The following is a 23,871-nucleotide window of genomic DNA, read 5'->3' on the forward strand; positions in this document are numbered from 1 at the left end:
ACTTAGTTGGTCTCCACTGTTGTTCCTTGGAGAATAACTCAAACCATTATTTCTGAAAAAGCCTGTTTTGAGTACTACATGAGTTTGTATAAGTGAGGAGCTCTTATATAAGCCTTTTACTGCAGTAGTTTGTAACTGTCCTTAATAATACAAAACCATTGCAATTATATAAAACACACCAGCCAGGCTGGTGTATCAGCAGTTTCCCTGCAGTTTATTTATTAAGTCAAAACTCTGTGCATTTCCTACCTTGATCATTATGTTGGGAAGAGTGAGTCAGTGGAGTACGTGAGAGTAAAGTGATAGTTATCCATTATTATGGTTTTTAAACAGGGTTTTTTTGGGTCATGAATAACCGTCAGCAGTGCCAAACCAAACATTTCTTTGCATCCTTTTTCTCTTGCTTTCCAAAACAATTTACAGTTGTAGAAAGAAAATCTGTCCTGTCTGTTACTCACTCTGCAACTAATTTGTTTAGGAAATTTTTTAATGGAGTAAATGGGCCTTCTAGACAACACTAACTTTTTGGCATTTATTGGCAGGAGTCAACGTCTGCTGGAGGTTCCATAATTTTTCTAATGCAATAGCTGTAAAGTTTAAAGAAGGAGAAGAAAAAGAAAAAACCCTCAAACAACTCTCAAACATTTTAGACAGAAGAGATAATCAAAACCTGTTGAGTGCATAGCTTTAGAATGCTGAATGTAAAATAGATTTGTATTTGGGTATTTGATAAATAGTATATTTTATATTGGTTTGATGGACAGCATTATTTTTGTTACTAGCCAAACTACTTTAAAATTCTAAACATAGTGCATAGGTACATTCCTTTAAAGTCTCTATGTATTCACAATTTGCATTTGGTGCCAAGAAGAGTTTATTCCGCAGTTAATTCATTTTATAGATATTTCTTTAAACGGCTGGAATTTAATTCATAATGCTTTATCTTGTAAAAGTAGCATACTCAATCCTGAGGGATTGTTGTTCTATTAAAAGCCCTTGGGCTGATTCAGCATAAGTGAGGCTCTGTAAAGGAGTCCTGACTATTTCTGTCGCGAAGTGGTAATGGCTTTAATACAAGATATTGATTTATTGAATCAGGTATGTGAACTAGGAAGACTTATAGGGTTGTAAAAGGCTTTCTCTCCTATCTCAGTATTTCTGGCTTGAGGCATTCAAAAACCTTGAGTCAGGTACCCAAAATCAAGAGATTGGTTTTAAAATCATGAGCTTTAGTTCCCTCCTTTCTCCCGCTCCTTCAAAATTGAGATTTTATTTGTCTTCTACATTTTTTTTTAGGGCCCTTATGGTATGTTTCCAAGCTTACCACAGTTGTTTCGCCGAAACCATGAGGGCTAGAAACTTATTTTAAACAATCCAGATGAAAAGATGGGAGAGGTATTTGGACAAAGAAATTTATCTGGATAAGTGGGCCTTTACATGGGAAAAGGGATATACATCTTCAATTTGTGGAGCTCATAAAGGAATTTTTTAAATAAATGTCTGTATAGACAGCATTTGTCTCCAGTTAAGATCATCATATTTTTGCTACTAGGGAAGTGCTCTGTTGGAGGGGTAAGGGAAACATGTGACAGTTATGTCTGGGAATAGATGGTTTGTGGAAGAAATTATTAAAGAGATTAATTTTATGGGTGCCAGCATCCTTGAGATCTGCTTACTTAATGTTGCGGTAAAGCATCAACATTTTTAACAGAATGACAAATGTATTCCTTATTGTTAGCAGCTAGATTTTGTATAGCACTTTACTAGAAAAATGTGACTCTACCTTTGGAACTGTAATATAGTAAAATATGGACTGTCCTTGTTGTGCAAACTTTTCATTACAAACACCTACACAAGAGAAGTGCAAAAAAGTGGATAGGTGTTTAGAAATTTAGTTAGCCTTTTTAATCTACTCGGAGGAGGAGGGCTGCCCAGGCAGAAAACCAGAATCTTCAGCTAGGATTTTGAATATTAACCTGAATAGGTAATGTACAATGTAGTATTTAACATTTTATTGTAACTTTGCCTTAATAAAGAATAAAGAACAAAATGTTTCTCATGTAATCCCATGATTTTCTAGAAGAGAAACACTGCAAGACTCACAATAAAATCACAAAAGTTGGTAACACTTCTATCTGCTTCACTACATCAAATAAGTATGTAGCAGTCTTAACACTCTGTAGTTTGCAGGCTAGGAACCTTCAGTGACAGAGTAGAAGTCTGAAGTACAAGTGGCCGATGGAGTGTTAGCAAGTGATTACATTCGTGTATAAACATTTTCCCCCAATATGGGAAAATCCTTCCTATATATTCTATCTCAGTGTTTTATACTGCCATATATCACTGTAGCATTTGAGAGCCTATATATTGGACTCAAATGCATTTAACATTCATATATATTTCTATTACCTGTGTTTGTTGCTACTTTCCAAAGTTCTTTGTGTTTAAACAAAGCCTTTGTTTCCTTGCATCCTATCTTTTTCCTACTACTTAATCCTGTGGTGAAGTCATCTAGCTGAGTTTGTGACACTACAGTCCCTTTCAAAACAATGAGTTGTGATATCCTAAGCACAGGCTGAAACAAAAGGAGAAGCTTCTGTATTAAACACTCCCACACAGCTCCAATAATAGAATAATCAGCAGAAGTCTAATATGCCTTAGAAGTAAATCTCAGGGGTTTTCTTCCTCACATCCTACCTCACAGAAGTCTGGGACTTCTCTCTCTTTAGAGCCATTTCCTTTAGATTACTGGGCAACTGCTAGCCATTTGTACAGACAGTGTCTCTAACCCAGGATTTGCCCTTGCTGATGATCCCAACTCCTGACTCTGCTTGTGCCATCAGAGTAGCAGCAGCAGCCGCCTCTGACTAAAATCTGGAATCTGTGGTGCAGGTGCTGGGAATTAGAGAACCAAATTTTAAAAATTAATTCTAAAAGGGAAATGAGCATGTTTAGGTGTCTTTTAGCCACATCAGAGTTTAAAGGAACAGTTTTATGTTTTTTGAAAAGTAGTTCTGGTGTTTGACACCAGTGGGACCCATATTTCCTTAAGGTTTCTTTCCTTATGTGAATGCACAAGAAAGGCATTCATTAGTGCTGAAGGAAATGGCTTCGTACATACTGAAAGACTTTTGTTATAAGCTAGCATTACTGGTCAAATGCTGGTGTTGTGCTATAATTAGTGGTATATTGTCAGTCAGTATGGATTTATGTGCACCACACTTATTAGTGTTTAAATCTCTTTGCAGTCAAGATTAAATATATCTAATTGTTCTCCTTGTAGTTCTGTCTGTCTTTCATGCATAGGCAGTGCATGTTTCATCAAGAAGATAAGATGCTGAAGATCAATAAATACCCAAACCATGCGTTTCAACTTGAGGAGGGTGTGTGTGTGTGTGTGTGTGTGAGAGAGAGAGGAACTATTACTCTGCCATTCTGTGTGTATATCTGATCTTGACTCCCTCTAGTGACTGAGTTCAGTGGCTATACAGCTAATTATGATATTGCAGAGCTCAACAAAAACAGGCTTGTGCTTTTGGTGTTCAAAGTCACAGGTTTGGTTCCAGACAATTGTCGTGTGTGTCCACAGCTCTTTACACAGCAAGAAGAGAATGTCACTGTTAGTTCAAGGAGAAGACAGCTAGGAACTACAGTGCAGAAAAGATCCAAGTAGTTTTGAATACAATCTATTTAGGCTGAGAATAGATTGAAGTGTGTTACAAAGCCAGTCCAGTCTAAAACTGCTAATGACTCTTGAAAGTGTCCAGACCATTGTGTGCTAATTCTTGCCTGTACTCTGTCCTTTGAATGGGTTTGTAGATTAGATTTTTAAATCTGATTTTCCTTATGTAGGCCTAGATAGCATCCAGCAGTAAAACTTACTTTTTGTAAAAAGCAAATCCTATAGAACATAATGCTATAGAAATCCGGTTACTGTTTATCTTGAAAACTGTGTCCTAGCAAATTTTTATAATGAAAACCACATTGTTTAGATGTTACTGTGGAAAAGTGAATCTGATGCAATGCATTATACCTGGTGCTATGCCTTAAATCAGGGTGGGCAAACTTTTTGGCCCAAGGGCCACATCTGGGTATGGATATTGTATGGTGACCCATGAATGCTCATGGAATTGGGGGTTGGGGTGCAGGGAGCATGCAGGGGCTCTGGCTGGGGGTGAGGGCTCTGGGGTGGGGCTGGGGATGAGCGGTTGGAGGTGCAGGAGGGTGCTCCGCGTTAGGACTGAGGGATTCAGAGAGCAGGAGGGGGATTAGGGCTGGGGCAGGGGGTTGGGGCATGGAAGTGGGTCGGGGTGCAGGCTCCAGGCACAGCCAGGCAGCTTTGTGCGCTGCCCTGTCTGCAGGCGCTGCCCCTTCAGCTCCCATTGGCAATGGTTCCCAGCCAATAGGAACTGCGGGGGTGGCTCTTGGGCCAGGGGCAGCGTGCGGAGCCCTTGGCGACCTCTGTGCATAGGAGCCGGAGGGGGGACATGCCACTGCTTCCCGGAGCTACGAGCAGGGCAAGCCCCCGACCCCGCTCCCTGGCTGGAGCACTGGAGTGGCTCGAGCCCCAGACCTCACTCCCCGGCAGGAGCTCGAGGGCTGGATTAAAATGTCTGAAGCGCTGGATGCAGCCCCCAGGCTGCAGTTTGCCCACCCCTACCTTAAATCCACTGAAATCAAGCTAACACAGAACACATTACCTGGCTTGCTGACCAGTATATTGCTTTGTGAACACGTCAGTAGTGTTCTGTGATCTGCACTGGCTGCTGTATGCGTTCCTGATGGAGTTTGTGTTGACTTTTACCTATAAATCATGAAACAGCTCGGGACCAGATTGCTTCTTTATTAGTATGATACTGCCATAAAGTGTATTCCAGGAAGGGCGTAGGCTAGGCCAGCCACCTTGCCCCGGCTCTTTGAAATAGCCCAAATTTGTTGAACTTCAGGACAAGTTACAAAGTCTCTCAATATTCCTTATGCTTTGAGGGACCAAGGGTATGTTCAGGACTAGTACGTGTAGATGAGGTGGGGTACCGTTTGGGTTAGTTTTACCTTTCTTCTAGTTATTGTCTGACTTTGGGGGAGGGGGGGATTGAAGAGAGGCTACTGGCTTTATTTGCACCTGTACAGTCATGCATATATGTATATGTAAGGTGGATGGAGATTATATATATATATATATATAAAAATTTAAAGTCCATAGAGCTTTGCATAGGAACTTCCACACTTTTTTATATTGGTGTTATAAATCAAAGTAAATGAAATAAGGGTAGTGTATGGTTTGGTTCAGAAACTGCCTAGACACTGAAGCTAAGCAGAACCCCCTCAGATAGCCAAAAACCATATAGAATTATCCTGCCAGTTTGGGGCTGATCTGTAGCAATTGACTAAAGCTACTAAAGCATGGGTATCGTCCACAAATTAGAAAGAAACACAAGGTTTCATTCTCAGGAAGTAGCCAGTGCCACCTGCAGGAACTGTTACTACACGTTGTTTCAGTAGTTCGGTATACAGCAACTTTAAAAACCATATGAGATAGAAGTAACACATTCAAATATGATCATATCCGAGGATGTTGTATTCCATTTTTTTACTGTATAGATAGCATCATGATGATACACAGTTTAGGATAAATTGTTTGGTTAAATAATCCCCAAACAGCAACACTAACTAAACCACAGAAGTATGGGATGATATGGACACCACCTTGCTTACACTAGGAAATAACCATTGGAAGTTGTCTACTTGTAGACGCTTTTTTTTTTCCTGGAAATCTCGTGAAAAGTATTACTGTACAAGTACAGAGATTACTTAAACTGTGGGTAAAGGATGAGCAAACCTATGTGTGATGGAGATCAGAGGTAAGTATTATTCCTGGACTACTGTTGAGTTTATAAATCATGCAGTGACTCCTGCATTGGTTTACATCACATTACTGCTTCATAAATATCTATATAAATACCTGTTTCACTGTTCAAAACCAGTGTTTGTTCATCTATGATATCGGTACCCATCACTGACTACTTGAACATCTGCCAGATTAATAGATTGGTGTAACATGGTTCCTAGTATATGTTTGAAGTTTCATTTTTCTTTCTCCTCCTCATCTTCTCTGGTTATGGAAAACTCTGCCTGGGTAGGTTTTCTTTTTCTTTTTTCCCTTGGAGGATTGGGGGCAGTAGTTGTAAAATGGAAGGTCTTGGAACATGACTGTAAATTGGTCAAATTCTGGATTAGTCTGATGTCCTCAAGATGTTCATTTGGCATCCCTTGGTGGAGAATGCCTTATCTCTGGCTCTTGCACACTTTATCCTGGATTTCATGATCTGCATTGCCCCAGAAGAACTTGCTGTTTTGGTTCACAGATGGAGATGCCATCTCTAATGTAGCTGTGACCTGATCCACTAATGGGTTTGGAGATGATTACCAAGGCCTTGAGCTGGCACTGAAAGTGGATTGGTAGCCTGTTATGAGCACATTGGGTAACTCATGGAGAAAGCAGACGGCCACATTCTGCACAAACTGGAATTTTTGCATTGTTTTCAGATTAGATAAATCAGTGACAGTAATTCAGTCCAGAGGTGACAAACGCATGGAACACTGTGACCGGGTCTTCATTTGTGAGAAAGGGCTGAAGTTTCCTAGAAAGCTGGAGAAGGCAGGAGGTGTGTGTTATATCATTGATGCTACTGGGACTGTTCGGTTCAGTGATTGTGACGGAGAGACTGCCGAGACTCATCAAGCCCTCGGATCGCTACCCCTTCCTGCTTCTCCACGTGGGCACCAATGATATGTCCAAGAATGACCTTGAGCGGATCACTGTGGACTACGTGGCTCTGGGAAGAAGGATAAAGGAGTTTGAGGCGCAAGTGGTGTTCTCGTCCATCCTCCCCATGGAAGGAAAAGGCCTGGGTAGGGACCATCGAATCGTGGAAGTCAATGAATGGCTACGCAGGTGGTGTCGGAGAGAAGGCTTTGGATTCTTTGACCATGGGATGGTGTTCCATGAAGGAGGAGTGCTGGGCAGAGACGGGCTCCACCTTACGAAGAGAGGGAAGAGCATCTTTGCGAGCAGGCTGGCTAACCTAATGAGGAGGGCTTTAAACTAGGTTCACCGGGGGAAGGAGACCAAAGCCCTGAGGTAAGTGGGAAAGCGGGATACCGGAAGGAAGCACAGGCAGGAACGTCTGTGAGGGGAGGGCTCCTGCCTCATACTGAGAATGAGGGGCGATCAGCAGGTTATCTCAAGTGCTTATAAACAAATGCACAAAGCCTTGGAAACAAGCAGGGAGAACTGGAGGTCCTGGTGATGTCAAGGAATTATGACGTGATTGGAATAACAGAGACTTGGTGGGATAACTCACATGACTGGAGTACTGTCATGGATGGTTATAAACTGTTCAGGAAGGACAGGTAGGGAAGAAAAGGTGGGGGAGTAGCACTGTATGTAAGGGAGCAGTACAACTGCTCAGAGCTCCGGTACGAAACTGCAGAAAAACCTGAGTGTCTCTGGATTAAGTTTAGAAATGTGAGCAACAAGAGTGATGTAGTGGTGGGAGTCTCCTATAGACCACTGGACCAGGGGGATGAGGTGGATGAGGCTTTCTTCCGGTAACTCGCAGAAGCTACTAGATCGCACGCCCTGGTTCTCATGGGTGACTTTAATTTTCCTGATATCTGCTGGGAGAGCAATACAGCAGTGCATAGACAATCCAGGAAGTTTTTGGAAAATGCAGGGGACCATTTCCTGGTGCAAGTGCTAGAGGAGCCAACTAGGGGGGGAGCTTTTCTTGACCTGCTGCTCACAAACCGGAAAGAATTAGTGGGGGAAGCAAAAGTGGATGGGAATTTGGGAGGCAGTGACCATGAGTTGGTTGAGTTCAGGATCCTGACACAGGGAAGAAAGGTAAGCAGCAGGATACGGACCCTGGACTTCAGGAAAGCAGACTTCGACTCCCTCAGGGAATGGATGGGTAGGATCTTCTGGGGGACTAACATGAAGGGGAAAGGAGTCCAGGAGAACTGGCTGTATTTCAAGGAATCCCTGTTGAGGTTACAGGGACAAACCATCCCGATGTGTCGAAAGAATAGTAAATATGGCAGGCGACCAGCTTGGCTTAACGGTGAAATCCTAGCGGATCTTAAACATAAAAAAGAAGCTTACAAGAAGTGGAAGGTTGGACATATGACCAGGGAAGAGTATAAAAATATTGCTCGGGCATGGAGGAATGAAATCAGGAGGGCCAAATCGCACCTGGAGCTGCAGCTAGCAAGAGATGTCAAGAGTAACAAGAAGGGTTTCTTCAGGTATTCTGGCAACAAGAAGAAAGCCAAGGAAAGTGTGGGCCCCTTACTGAATGAGGGAGGCAACCTAGTAACAGAGGATGTGGAAAAAGCTAATGTACTCAATGCTTTTTTTGCCTCTGTTTTCACTAACAAGGTCAGCTCCCAGACTGCTGCGCTGGGCATCACAGCATGGGGAGTAGATGGCCAGTCCTCTGTGGAGAAAGAGGTGGTTAGGGACTATTTAGAAAAGCTGGACGTGCACAAGTCCATGGGGCCAGACGAGTTGCATCCGAGAGTGCTAAAGGAATTGGCGGCTGTGATTGCAGAGCCATTGGCCATTATCTTTTTGAAAACTCGTGGGGAACGGGGGAAGTCCCGGATGACTGGAAAAAGGCTAATGTAGTGCCAATCTTTAAAAAAGGGAAGGAGGAGGATCCTGGGAACTACAGGCCAGTCAGCCTCACCTCAGTCCCCGGAAAAATCATGGAGCAGGTCCTCAAAGAATCAATCCTGAAGCACTTACATGAGAGGAAAGTGATCAGGAACAGTCAGCATGGATTCACCAAGGGTAGGTCATGCCTGACTAATCTAATCGCCTTCTATGATGAGATTACTGGTTCTGTGGATGAAGGGAAAGCAGTGGATATATTGTTTCTTGACTTTAGCAAAGCTTTTGACACGGTCTCCCACAGTATTCTTGTCAGCAAGTTAAAGTATGGGCTGGATGAATGCACTATAAGGTGGGTAGAAAGTTGGCTAGATTGTCGGGCTCAACAGGTAGTGATCAATGGCTCCATGTCTAGTTGGCAGCCGGTGTCAAGTGGAGTGCCCCAGGGGTCGGTCCTGGGGCCGGTTTTGTTCAATATCTTCATAAATGATCTGGAGGATGGTGTGGATTGCGCTCTCAGCAAACTTGCGGATGTTACTAAACTAGGAGGAGTGGTAGATACGCTGGAGGGCAGGGATAGGATACAGAGGGACCTAGACAAATTGGAGGATTGGGCCAAAAGAAATCTGATGAGGTTCAATAAGGATAAGTGCAGGGTCCTGCACTTAGGACGGAAGAACCCAATGCACCGCTACAGACTAGGGACCGAATGGCTAGGCAGCAGTTCTGCGGAAAAGGACCTAGGGGTGACAGTAGACGAGAAGCTGGATATGAGTCAGCAGTGTGCCCTTGTTGCCAAGAAGGCCAATGGCATTTTGGGATGTATAAGTAGGGGCATAGCGAGCAGATCGAGGGACGTGATCGTTCCCCTCTATTCGACATTGGTGAGGCCTCATCTGGAGTATGTGTCCAGTTTTGGGCCCCACGCTACAAGAAGGATGTGATAAATTGGAGAGAGTCCAGCGAAGGGCAACAAAAATGATTAGGGGTCTGGAACACATGACTTATGAGGAGAGGCTGAGGGAACTGGGATTGTTTAGTCTGCAGAAGAAAAGAATGAGTGGGGATTTGATAGCTGCTTTCAACTACCTGAGAGGTGGTTCCAGAGAGGATGGTTCTAGACTATTCTGAGTGGTAGAAGAGGACAGGACAAGGAGTAATGGTCTCAAGTTGCAGTGGGGGAGGTTTAGGTTGGATATTAGGAAAAACTTTTTCACTAGGAGGGTGGTGAAACACTGGAATGCGTTACCTAGGGAGGTGGTAGAATCTCCTTCCTTAGAAGTTTTTAAGGTCAGGCTTGACAAAGCCCTGGCTGGGATGATTTAATTGGGGATTGGTCCTGCTTTGAGCAGGGGGTTGGACTAGATGACCTCCTGAGGTCCCTTCCAACCCTGATATTCTATGATTCTATGATTGTTCACATAGGGTCTTGAGGCTTTGCTTCATTTTTTTGGAAATGTGGTGTGGTGCTGGTGCTGGTGCATGTCTTCATTTGACAGGGAGGACAGCATCTCTGCTAGCTCCTCAAAATGCTCCCCTTCACACCAAAATAACGTAGATCTTGCCTGGACTGAGTTGGAGCCAGCTGCTCTTTACTCAGGAACTGGTCTCTTGTAGGTGTTGTGACATCTTAATAATAGTGATATTGATTGCAACTATGGGGAAAAGAGATAGAACTGAGTGCTGTCAGTGTGGTGTTGACAGTGGAATTCATGGCATCTTGCTTTAACTCTCAAGTGGTCTTTTGTATATTGTGATATGCAAGGAAGATAGCACAGACCTCTGTGGGACTCTGCGGGGCCCTTGGGAAGAAGAGCAGTTACTCATCAACACTCTGGTTTCTGCTGGATAGAAATGAATGGAGCCATTGTGGTGCTGTGCCGTGTACTCTATATGGGAACTTCCAAGGTGAAGATATCGCCAACTTAATATTTATCATAGACAAGAACTCTTAACTTTCAAGAAAGGGGTCTTAAGCTGCTGGAAACATATTAAAAGAATTAAGGCCTTTGGACATGCTTAACTCTGAATTTTCAGGATTTGTATTCTTTTATCCCCTCTTGTCTTTATTTAGAATTTTTCTGGGTTTTCAATGTATTTAAGGGTGGACTTGATTTTAAAGAATGTTCTTGTCTATTACCTTTATTATTACCATAATGACAGCATGGTGGAGATGTTTTGTCTGAGGGTGTTCACCCAACCAGTGACAGTGTGGCTTATGTAGAATCCGTGACACCAAGGGGAAAGGTAGAGGGCCAGTGGACCAGCACTCCATGTTAGTGTGGAATATAGATCCAGAAGATTGGAAGGGAACATGGTATCTAAAGTCCTAGGGTGAAATCCTCATTCCCTGGAAGTGAGTGGCAAAACTTTTGGAGACAGGATTTCACCCTTGGCCATGCAACAGGAAATCTCAGCTTTTCAATAGAAAGTATTTGATCTATACATAATAAATCTATACATAATAAATATACTATATTGTCCGTGATTCAGGAAAGCACTTAAGCATGTGATTAACTTTAGGCAAGTGCTGAAGTCTGATTTGGGTTAAGCAAATGATTTATGTGTTGTCTTGAATAGGGATGCTTTCCTGAACTGAGGCCAACCCATGCAGTTGTTGCTGCTGGTGTCTTACAGGGAGATGTTTTGCTTGTCTCTCAAGAATTTGGCTGTGTCTACACTACAGACCTTACAGTGGCACAGCTGTACTGCTGCAGCTGCAAGGTCTCCCCTGTAGCCGCTCGGGCACATGCGCTTGCTTGCGCGCGCTCGCTCGCGCGCTCTCTCTCTCTCTCTTACATAATTGGGGATGGTTTAATGAGTGGTGGTAGCTATGTCAGTGGGAGACCATCTCCCACCGACAGCGCTGTCCACACAGGTGCTTTTGTTGGTGAAACTTATGAGGGCCGGGGTGTGTGTTTCTTTTACTGATTTGTTTAGTTCAAATAAGAATCCAAACACTGGGAGGTGTTTATTTCAAACTGCTGACCCTTTTTGGAATACAATTAGTGATTGCTGCTTCTGTTAAGGCTCACTTTAGGAGAGCTATGCTATTTCACTGTGCTATTTCCTTATGTAATACAAACAAATTGCATTTATGTTGTGTTCCTTTTTAAATACCTTTTAATTACTGATATGCTAATCACTATGCATTATTTTGAACATTGCAATGAATGGAAATATCTGTCATTTTTGCTCTGTTTTTTGGAGCACTTCATTTTTGTAATATTAAATTTGACTTCTTTTTTGCTTTTTCTGTAACTCCTGAAGTATTTGCAGCAGTTCTGGGTTTTGAGAGGAAAACTGATCTACCATTAGAGAGTTGAAGAAATTTTTGCTCTGAGACCTCCCACTGGGCCCATTTGGGTGGCCCTGGCTGATTATGGCATGTAAAAATGCATGGCCACGGATCTGCATGCTTTTGGTTACTGTTAGAGCCTTGCTTATTTTACTTGAGAAACATAAACAGTATAGTTGTATGTATTCATAATATCACAGATAAATGCATATTGCATTTCAAGCTTCCTAACTGGGTAATAATAATGCAGAGCTCTTATGTAGCACTTTTCAATGTTCCTGCAAAAAATAGTGCCCAAACATATACAGTAATTAGAATCACAAATACTGTAACTTTTGTAAATAGTGATGGACCCAGGAATTTTAAGTGTCATGTGGCCTAACAGTTGAAGCCACAAAGGACAGGAATAATAATGGCTTTGTCAATAATTGCAGCTCAAATAAAAACATTCAAAAGTGTCCTATAAGATTATTTTTCTTGAGGTCCCTTGTATAATTGAACTCACAACTGTTTGTAACCCAGAGGTTCACAGTAGGATTGTTGTATACATTGAGTTATTTGGATTAGAAGGTAAGCGGGGTTGCATTCTTTTATCTCTTATCTATCTATCATCTACAAGAATATGGCCATTGCAAAAGGAAAGGATCCCTCCCTTAATTTGAAAAGTAGGCTTTATATCCGACTGCTATTGGTATACCCCAAATGATCAGAATTCACGTTAACATCCCCTTTCAAACAACAAACAAACATGAGATGAGAAAGGTTGAAGATGTCGCCGTCAATCCGATATTGGATGCCAATCCCCTGTGGTAGACGATCTTGAGTTAGTGTTTTCATAGCTGCTAAGAAAATGGAGAAAAGGGTGGGTGCCAGTACACAACCTTGTTTTATGCCAGTTTGGATGACACAGGGGTCAGAGGTAGAGCTGCTGCACAGGGTGGAAGCAGTCATCCGGTCATGGAGGAGTCTAACAATGGTGATATATTTGCTTGGGCAGCCAAACTTTAACATGATTTTCCACAGAGCCTCATGGTTGACCAGAGTTGAAGGCTGTGGTCAGATCGATAAAGGCCACATACAGCTCGTGGTGGTGGTGGTGGTGGTGGTGACATTTTTCCTGAATCTACCTGGCTGCAAAAGTCATGTCGGTGGTGCCTCATGATGGTCTGAAGCCAAATGGACTCTGGAAATACTTCCTCTGCAAGAGGGAGCAGACGATTCAGTCAGATTCTAGCAAGAATCTTCCCAGCGATAGAGAGGAGGGCAATGCCTCGATAGTTGCCACAGTTGGCCTTGACTCCTTTTTTGAAAATGGAGATGATGATAGCATTACGTAAGACATCATATCATAAGACACACAAAAAATAGTGTTAGTTGGAGCACTGTGTCTACCTTCCTTGGAAAATGTTTAATTTATGTCAAAGTTCAGGCTGTGTATTGATCATGGTTTTACTGTACTTATATTAAAGTCCTATCCTGCAAGTGCTTATGTATGTGAGTAACTATACTCAGACAAAGTCCCATCGAGATCGATCTGTCTGAACAATACAGAATTCGGAGTCAAGGCCTCAGTTTCTAAGTTGAAAATAAATCTTGCTGTTGCACACCTCTCCTTCTTCCCCCAGCCTTGCTGTTCCTCTAATCAAAAACACAAAACTAAAAAACGTTTTTCTGAATTCTGTTTACCTAAATATCCAAAGCGGAAGCTGTTATCTTGACAACTTGGTGATGTGAGTTGGAAAGAAAGAACTGCCTTTCTTCATCATCAAACTGGACTCCTGCATTTTAAGTATAATTTAAAATTGTAGCCTTCACTTAGCCCTGGTCAGTGCTGCTCAGAATAGATCTAGACAACACTGGCTTAGAAAGCTCAGGTGTAAGCTGATGTTGCCACTGTTACTAAGGCTGGGGGAACTCTGCTAGTACTAGAGTGATGATGGTAAACTTCTTTAAATTGTCAGTGTAGAAAAATCTAGGATAATCAGTATGATTAGGTTTACTGGTTTTATGAAACTGTGAACAAGTATTTCTAAGTAATGTTTTGAAAATTTCTTTTTCTAGAGCAAATGGGCCTTTTAAACTTATTGCATATTTATTTAGGTGAATAACAATTTGAACATTGTAGTAAATCACAAACTTTAGCAGCACTGTATTATACTTACATATAGTAAACTGGTAAATAGTGAAAATCCATCAATGGAATGATGGTGTTGAAATTCATTTGGATTATCCAAATGAGTTCTTCTCACAGACAGCCATTAAAGCTGTTGAGAGTATGAATCGGTTCAGTAAACACCATGTCTTGTGTGGGGTATTTGAAAATAACTCTTTCAATTTAGAACTCCATTATGAAAAATGTCAAGGTCATTCAAATGCCAGCTTGAATCTTGTTTGTTTTTTGTGCAGCAAACAATAGGGCATGCTCAGTGAAGAGTTGGACACATGCATGTTATTAGAGTCCTAAGATGTGAAAATTGGCAGGTGTCTCATTTTAAATGTAATGTTCTCTGGTAACAGATTGGGGTGTCACAAAGGCAAGGTTATGACTTTTTAAGTTCAAGCAGAAGGGAATGATCTATAATGTGAAGGGGAAGTGGTCTGAATTAAAAAAATAAATAGAAACAGAGGGAAGACAGAAAATGAGTGTCCAAGAAAATAGTTTTATGTGTAAATGTTTTCTTGCTTCTTATTTAGCCCCAGTACAAAGTTCCCCTTAAAAAACCCATAGATTTGTGAAGGAGATTAGGAATTTTATTTCATTAAATTGTCACTGGCATTTTAGTGATTTAATACCACTTAAATGTTTGTTAATTCCATGTTGCTCAAAATGAAGAGACACTGATATCCATGTTTTATTCTTTATTTTTAAAAAACATGGAGAAGTCTGCATTTGTAATATGAAAACTGTTTTTTAAAAAACCTACAGGTTATAGAAACAGTTCTCTGGAATTCTAAAAGGGATGACAGAATTAAATACTGCATTTACTTATGTTATTTCAGTCAAACATATAAAGTAATTGATTAGTACCTATAGGCCTTACTGAATAAGCAGCATTTGACTTTATATATTGGCTAAATATTCACAAACAATATGCATCATTGAATCCAAAGTGATGGCAGTGAGCTTGCCAAGACTGTAGAATTAGTGTCTGTGTATTTATTCCAGCCAACTGTTTCATGATGATAAGCATATGTAATTAATTTCTAGTAATCTGTTTGAAAAGCAGATGGAGATGAAAAATTAAACTCTGCTGGAGAGTGGCTACAACTTGTGTTTCTATTTTATTATAGATTTGATTTTTTTAAAGGATTTTTAGAGAACTTTTCTTAAATCATGTGTCAAGGCCATGCTTGTTTAAATGGTATGGGAGGTTGTACAACTGCCCTCTATATAACTACATGGATGGTAATTTTCAATTGGATAAATGTTGTATAAACTTATAACCAGTGAATTCAGGGTGGTGGGGAAATCAGAAATTATAATCAACTACTTCATAATAAGTAGCAGTCTAATTATTTGTGGGTGAAATTTACCTGCTAGGTACCAAATCTTGCAGATCTTATGCAGGCAAAACTCTTTCTGAAGTCAATGGAAATTTTGCCTGTGTAAAGACTGTGTAGGATTTGGTTTTGATGTGAGATGAACAGAACTCTTCTATAAAATCTCTTGGTTAACAGAGCTTCTGATGCTTTCTAAATAGGCATCAATATGTCTCCTATATTCTTATGTTGAATTCCACCCTGAAACTTGTAAGACTATGCCTATCATTTATAAGATTTGTATGTATTTTTAAAATTGTGAATGCATCCATAACACTGGACAGCTATGTCTGGTATAAATATAAATAAATATGCCTGAGAAATCAGAAATAAATTGTATTGTTGCATTTTATATATACAGATTATTTGATAAAGGTCAGTGCTGAAATGTATATTTTTGTTCTAGGGATGGCAGTAGGGATTTGAACAAACCATATCTGATACACAGGGGCATAATGGTTTGAAAAAATCTGAAGCCCCTTATTTGATTAACAGACACTCTATTCCCTAAGTCACCTTATACCAAAGCTAAGATGCAGAAGTCTTCCAAAATGCTGTATTTGGTGACCTTATAGATCATCCTCTGAATTCCAGGGCATATCCATACATGTAAACCAACTCCCTTGTGTGAGGAAGCTGTTAAGGACAGAAAAGTTGAGTGATTTTTTTTTGTATGCCTTTTAAGCTTCTAATGCCATAAACTGGGCTACTATTACTTAATACAAAAATGTCTAGTGCCATAAACTGCATTGCACTTCATAAATCATCGCCAGACAAGTTCCATTCCCCAGTGAGTGCTCTCTGTTTCTCTGGTTGGAATGCAAGCTCCTTGGGGCAGAGAACTGTCTTCCTCTGTTTCATACACTTGCTGTAAGAGCTTAACTAATAATAAGGAAGGTATTTTTAACCAGTAATGGGAAAATGTTAAAATTTGCAGAGGCTTAAAAGTAGGACTTGAAAAATGTTTGACACATACTAGCTATAAGCCAATACAAAAGATGATCCATTAGCATAAACCAGTGGCAAAATCTTGTTGTGAAGTTCATTCAAGTTGAGAAACAGATTGGGAGTTGAAAAAGCAGCAAGGCTTGTTTTTGTTTTCCAATCTATAAATAAAAGCTAGACATGAAAGAATGACACCTACCAGTTCTAAAATCTTGAAGGATATGGTGATAGTGAATTGAACTGATTGTCTTGTAACTACAGATAATACTTCCTTTGTTTAATAAATCAGTTAGTTTTAAATACAAACATGTTTTGACAAACTTAAGAAAAAATTATGTATCCAGAATATTTTAGGTAGCCTTATTTAACAAATGAAAAAACATTTTTAAAATGCTGTTTTTGTGCATTTTAATTGAATTCCAATATCCATCCAAACACACCTTGCCACAAAGTTTAAAAAAAAAACCATAGTGAATAAGAAATGCATCATTTTCCATATTATAACATAATAAAAATGTAAGAATCTGAATAAATGTATGTTAAGCTATACAATTGTTTAAATATCTGTAGATTGACAGACATAGTGTATCCTCCTGATTAGCAAAAGAAGTACAAACTATAGTGTAAAGACTGTACTTAATTGTGAAATCAACATGTTTTAAAGGTTACTAACCAATGAGAATCAACCTTTTTGTTTAGGAAAATAACAAACAAACAAAGTACAAATGCAAAACAAGATTAAAATCAATTCTTTTTAAAGCAAGGTTTCCTGCTTGCTGATTTTTAAATCATGATTCAAATAGATATTTTAAATCACTTTGATTCAAAATCATTCCATCATGTTAGACACTCTTGAACTGGATGAAATGACTATTGAAGAAAGGTTGAAAGAATTAAATGTGTGTGGTATTGCTAAGAGATGATATCAAGCATAGGGTGTGACTGGGAAGCGGTGGTGGTGATCTACAAATGTTTGAAGGGTTTAAACTAGAGGAAAGTCAAAGGTATAAGGCTGGTGCAAACAGGCCAGGCTTAGTGGGATGCCACTGAGAGGGAAAAGTCAGGATGAATTTCAGGAAATACCTCCTGACAGTTGGTTCCATTAGGCTGTGGAATATTCTCCCAAGGGAAGTGATTAAAAGCCCCGTTGAAGGGAAACACCCCAAAATAGGCTGGACAATACACTAATAAATACTGTGTACTGTTACGAAGGGCCTGTTTCCCAAGGGTGTTAACATAATCCAGAAAATGCCCAGCATTAAACAAGGGCTGGGGCCTGCTTAATACCATGGTGAACACATCATTAAAAATCCTTTTAACCTTTTATTAAAGATAAGGAAAAGAAGGAAAGCCATTAAAGCATCTGAAATATAAAGTATTGAATAAGGCTTTCATTTTAACATCGTCCCTTGTTCCCTTTCCATTTAGCTAGAGAGAGCTTTTAGAAGGAAAAACTGCCTTGTTTAACAGTCTGTTAGATAGTAATAACTGTCATTTGGGGGAAGAGAGAAGTTAACTGAGATTGGCTGCAGCTGTTGCTGCTGCTGTTAGTCTGATCCTGTTTCATCCCAGGTGGTGGTTTGGGGTTCAGATGGAGCTGGTAAAGGTGGCGATGTCATCTGGGTCCCTCTTTCTGGCCTAATCTGGTCATGATATCTCTCAGGATCAAAATGATGAAGGCCCAGTGTCCAGGAAAATGGTGGGGGTGGCAGTTGTGATGGTGAAGCTTGCTCCACTAGCAAATCTTCCTCTCCAAAGTCTCTCTCTTTAAGGACTCAAAAGGAACGGTGGGTGGAGTAGCCTATCCCCTCATCAGTTTGTCTACCATCTTTCCAACACACCAATTTTCATTCACTGATTTCTGGTTCTGCATTTTACGTGTTTACTGAGCATGATCTTAACAGCCCTTAAGTTATATCAGTAGGCTTTTTTTTTGTTTGGACTAATTCAGTTTGTCTCTCTTTTGTACCATTTCTCACTTGTTGCTCTAGGTTATTGTGACATCTTGTGAACTTTCATATACTTTTCATAGTTGAGGGTAAATGTCAAAATTGTCACAACAGGCCCTGCAGTGGCAGGGAGAGGAGTGACCTAAAAGATCTTTTCTCTCTCTAAATTCTATGATTCTGTTTTAAGACTGACATCACTAACCACAATACAGTGATATTTTAAATAAGCAAACACTATTTTTCCCAACAGACTTAAGTAAAAACATTATTTTTTTAAAAAGCTTAAGACATCTACTTTGTAGTCTTTCCCAATGATGTTACTCTCAGAGTAAGAATTTTGTTACTACATTGGTTAACATGTGGCTATGAATAACCCTTCTATTGAATGGTTGCTGCAGAGGTTTTTGATTGAGAATTCACCTTAAAAAAAATTGCAACACTGAGACAAAAACAAAACAAAAACATACAAAACCATTTCTACTTTGCCTTGATCCTCTAAAGTTATTGCACATATCTGTCAGGTTCATTGCTACATCCAACTGTGTTTATAAAGCCTTAGCACTACATTTATTAATCATATTATCGTGTTGAACAACACTTGCTGAAATGAATGGCATTCTTTTTTGGAGTGTGAGAGTGATCTAGGCTGAAATTGTATCCCTAACCTGGGGAAGGAAAGGTGTCCTTCAGCTGGAATGTACTGGCTTTGCTTTAGAATACTTTCCTTTCTTTCTCCCTCAGGTTTCACTAAACTGGTCTCAGCTGAGATGCCAGATAAAACACCAGGGGGTTCAGAAGCCATCCCCAGGAATGAAGGTTAGTATTGTTTTCTTCTTGAGAAATCTTTCTCATTTTCTCTGACTAAATATTGCAGGCAAGAAACCTTAAAACTTTTTGTGACTTCAGCCTGTGAAAAACTTTAAAATTAAAAAAGAGAGAGAGAGAGAGAGAATTTGGCTTTTTCAAAGATACGACTTATAGGAGAACTAGGAAAGCTTTCCTATATTGCTTAATTCAAAACATTTATTCCTCAAGACAGATTTGTTCGATATTGATTATTTTTCACTTATTTGTGAATAGCCTCTTTTCTATAATCTTTATTTCTTGATGGTATTTAAAAGCATAATATTTGAAAAGATTTAGAGCTGTTCAATGACCTAATAATTTTTCACCTTTTGGAGAGGGTGACTAGTCTTCTTCAGTAAGAATAATGAGAATACTCTTATTGCCTAAGACTAATATTTTCAAATGTGGGACGCTTAAGTTAGCCACCCAGATCTGTATTTAGTCACTTAAATAAGTGGCCTAAATTTTCACAGGAGCGGAACTTGTCTTCTTCCCATTGAACTTCAAATGCTCAGCTTCTCTGAAAATCAAGCCACTGTTTTTTTTAAGATGCATTTAAAACCTTTGAATGTGGTTACTAGTGGAAATTTGTCATTGCAAATATATCACATGCTCTTGTATGTTGAATGGTCTCCTCTTAGAATAGTCCCAGGACTAGAAATAGAAGGGTTTTCCAGATCAGCACTGAGGTAATTTGACAGAGCTTTGTGGGGGAAGCTTGCAGAGCTTGTGCCTGTCCCTGTGATCTTTAGCGCACTTATCCTCACTTTCATAATTACTGTATTCTCTCAGTCTTTTTTTAAAATAATTTGTTACAAAGGTAATTTGCAATTCAGGTTGCTTTACCCTACTCTCCATATTGATTTTTTTAAAAGAAATATACAGCTTAGAATTGGGATTTTAAAAATATCTATAAAGTATCTTTTTTGACACTTAGCCAGTGATATCTAGACCTTAGTTGTCACTTTGAAATATGAAAGATATTTTGAAACACTTTTTATAAACAACAGCAGACAACTAATTCCTTTTCCTTTGAAAACTTGATGTGTTTGTTTACAAAGAGCCTGTTAAGTTCTTGTTGATTAATTTACTATGTGGTTCAGTAGGCATTGCTAAGGGCATCTAAATGCAAGATTGAGACACATTCAACTTTACACCGAACCTTCAAATGACTGCTCTCAGTACAAACCCTACACACATTTTTATTTGCCTAGCCTATGAATATCTTGTGCAGTAAAAGCGTTGTGATTAAAGTGCACTTAGAACTGATGTTTGTATTCTTCTGTTAGAAATTTTATTTGGAGCAGATTGTTGCATACCTCGTTGGTTGTATTTCTTAAAGCAAAGTTCAAAAACATGTTTATGGTTGTCTCTGTAGTAGCATTAGTAAAGCATGAGTGAGTTTTTATGATGTAAAATTACCTTAAATTCCTTGAGGAAATATTAGATTACAATTTCTGAATTGTGAATTCATTTACAATTTGTGTATGCAGGTGATAAGTCATTCACTACTCCTTTGCTTCCCAGAGAAGAACTGGGATAAACTAGCACTTGGATATAGAAACAATTGAAAACTTTCAGTGCAAGTTTGGAAGAAAACTACTTCTGTGAAAGATAATTTTTTTTTTGTTACTATAATACATTTTAATTCACCACTTCAGTGTGGACCAATATTCTAGTAAATGGGTCTTGTTTGTAAGGTGTTTTTTTCTTTTTACTTTCCGTCAGGAAGGAAACAGGGACAGGGATTTAAAGGGACTCAGAAAGAACAGAGAGAAAGGAGATTTCAGTATACCTCCTCTCTAAAGCTGGAAAGGTAATAGAGATCTCTTTGATGCCACACCTCATGGCTGGACAGTAGGTCTATCTTTTAGTCCCAGCTTTCTACCAGGTCTTGTTTTCTTTCTTTGTTCTTGCTGCAAAACCAGTTGGCTATTATTGCTCTTTTGGGTTTCTGTCAAAGTTTTACACTCCTCAAACATCCCACCACCACCAGCGTTTCCTCCAATTAACCTTAAACACAGTGCTTTAGATTATTCAGAACACAGCTAAACATGGGGATTGGCCAAAATGTTGTCTGTCTAGAAATTTGCATTAGTGCTTGTCATAAGGTGGCTCCTGCTTGGGATGCCCTCCTGCATCAGGCCGCAGCACAACAAATGGTGCCTACCCCAGTTTCCACTCAAGTGGTTCCCAGAAATAGTCTCAACAGTCTTTGAGTATTATTAGGGGGTAACTTATTACAGAAGAAAATTCTGTGTGTATAAACTATAACAAACCAAGTTCCCAGCTATCCAGCAGTGTACAGCCCTGGCATGTCTCACTGTATGCAGCTCTGAGGTATGACTCGGGCATCTCTCATCATGCATCACCCCAGACTTTATTCCTTTCTGGCTCTCCAGCTTCAGCTTTATGGCTCAGAGAGACAAACAAGCATCTCCCTCTATTGATCTCAGCCTTCAGCCCCCTCTAGCCTTCTCTGGCTGGGGCTCTCTGGTGGTTTCCTAACAATTCCTTTCTCTTTACAGGGATGGACTGTGCTCTCTAGAGTGTTCCTCTAAGCAATTCTGTACTGCTCCTTCTGTCGCTCTCCTGTGCTCAGGAGTTCTCCTCTGTACTCTAGGGAAGCTCTGACTCACCAGGTCTTTCTCCCCTCTGAGGCCCAGATGTCCTCTTTTAAGCTTCAGCTGGAGAGGGTCAGATGACTAAGAAGGAAGAGACCAGTGTACTGTCATAAAGGCCAGTGGCACCACTTGGCAATGCTGGAACTGAATTTATACTAAGTTTAAACACAGGTTGCTAACTGTGACGATGTGACGCAGCAGGGAGGGGGGAGCGTTGACCTGGGAATGTGCCCTGGGGACGGGAGACCTGAGAGCCTGTCACCTGAGCCAGGAGGGGGAGGGGGAGGTGACACCTCTGCCCAGGAATGTGGACGGAGGCTGCAGCAGGGAACCTGCTGGGTGGGTTTAGTTTCAGTTTGGGGCTGGGTGGAGGAACACAGGGAACCCCAGGGCTGGGGTCTAAGCTCCCTGCTCCCCCAGAAGGACTTCACTGAGGGGTCCTGGGTGTACCCACAAGCTCTGTTTTGGACTGTGTTCCTGTTGTCCAATAAACCTTCTGTTTTACTGGCTGGCTGAGAGTCTCAGTGAATCCCAGGAAGAGGGGTGCAGGGCCTGGACTCCCCCACACTCCGTGACAACTGGTGGCAGCGGTGGGATCTACTGCACCCCGTGAACGGCGCTTCCTGCAGTAAGTGACTGGGGAACAGTAAAACGAAGGGGGATTGACGGGGACCAGGCGTGCTGAAGATTCAGAGAGAGACGGTTCCAGGGGGCGGTTAACCCCTGGGAGTGTGTGACCAGAGAGAAGGACTTTTGCAGTAACAGGGTCCCCCGGGGGATTGCAGCGAGCGGTCCCAGGGGCGGAGGAGTCTGCAGCTCGACCCTGGCAAAGAGGTGGTGACCTCAAGAAGGACTGGCACACTAGGGGCTTTTCCTGGAAACCGTGGACAGCTGCCCGGCCTGCGAGTGGCCAGCCGGGAGATGTACGCTAAACGCCTTAAGAGTGACCTGGTGGAGCTGTGCAGGCAGAGGGGGCTGCGCGTCGGGAGGTCCACCAAGGAACAGCTGATTGCCCAGCTGGAGGAGAGGGATCGCTTGGATGACCCGATCCCTGTCCCTGAGGGAAGCCGCCCGGCGGACGCAGCGTGGGCCCTGGGGCCTGACCAGGCTGGGAGGGGTCAGACTGCTGCCCAGGACACCCCGAGACCCTTCCTACCTATGCCTGGGGGAGGGGTTGTGGGAAGCCCAGCGAATACCGAGGGCCCCCTGACCCCAGCAGCCAGCAGGGGATCCTCCCAGCGGAGCTCCCCATCCCTGGAGCGGATGCGGCTGGAATGGGAGAGGGAGAGGAAAATGAGGGAGCTGGAGGATCATGAAAAACAACGTCAACATGAGGAGAAACAACGTCAACATGAGCAGGAGGAGAAGGAGAAACAACGTCAACATGAGCAGGAGGAGAAGGAGAGGGAACGTCAACATGAGCAGCAGGAGAAGGAGAAACAAAGACAGCATGAACTGGAGCTGGCCAGGCTGAGGAGCAGTGGGGCCCCGGCTGCGGTGAGTGAGGGGGGACCCAAGACTGCAAGGAGCTTTGATAAGTGCTTCCTGGCCCAGCGGAAGGAGGGGGAGGACATGGATAGCTTCCTGACGGCCTTTGAGAATGCCTGCGAGCTGCACAGGGTTGACCCTGCAGACAGGCTCCAGTTCCTCACCCCCTTACTGGACCCCAAAGCCGTGGAGGTCTACAGCCGGATGACAGGGGCAGAGGCAGGGGACTATGAACTGTTCAAACAGGCCCTGCTCCGTGAGTTTGGGCTGACCCCCGAGATGTACCGGAGAAGGTTCCGGAGTCAGCGTAAAACGCCTGAGGTCACCTACCTACAACTGGTCAACAGGATGCAGGGATATGCCCGCAAGTGGACAGCGGGGGCCCAAACTAAAGAGGACCTGCTTGACCTGTTTGTACTGGAGCAGCTGTATGAACAGTGCCCTTCCGACCTGAGGCTGTGGCTGGTGGACAAAAAGCTCGCGAACCCCCAGCATGCAGGGCAGCTG

General features: G+C 41.6%; 1 protein-coding gene across 2 annotated transcripts in view; it reads left to right on the top strand.

Annotated features, from left to right (window-relative positions):
- The window catches only part of PLEKHG1 (pleckstrin homology and RhoGEF domain containing G1), a 215,895-nt gene that overhangs the window by 42,838 nt on the left and 149,186 nt on the right, over nucleotides 1-23,871 (top strand). For both annotated transcript variants that reach the window (XM_074948609.1, XM_074948610.1), the window contains one exon: nucleotides 19,148-19,222. In XM_074948609.1, the coding sequence (XP_074804710.1) occupies nucleotides 19,148-19,222 (75 nt within the window). The remainder of the gene's footprint in view (nucleotides 1-19,147; nucleotides 19,223-23,871) is intronic.

This window comes from Natator depressus, chromosome 3 (genome assembly GCF_965152275.1).
Source record: "Natator depressus isolate rNatDep1 chromosome 3, rNatDep2.hap1, whole genome shotgun sequence".
NCBI classification, from domain to species: domain Eukaryota; kingdom Metazoa; phylum Chordata; order Testudines; family Cheloniidae; genus Natator; species Natator depressus.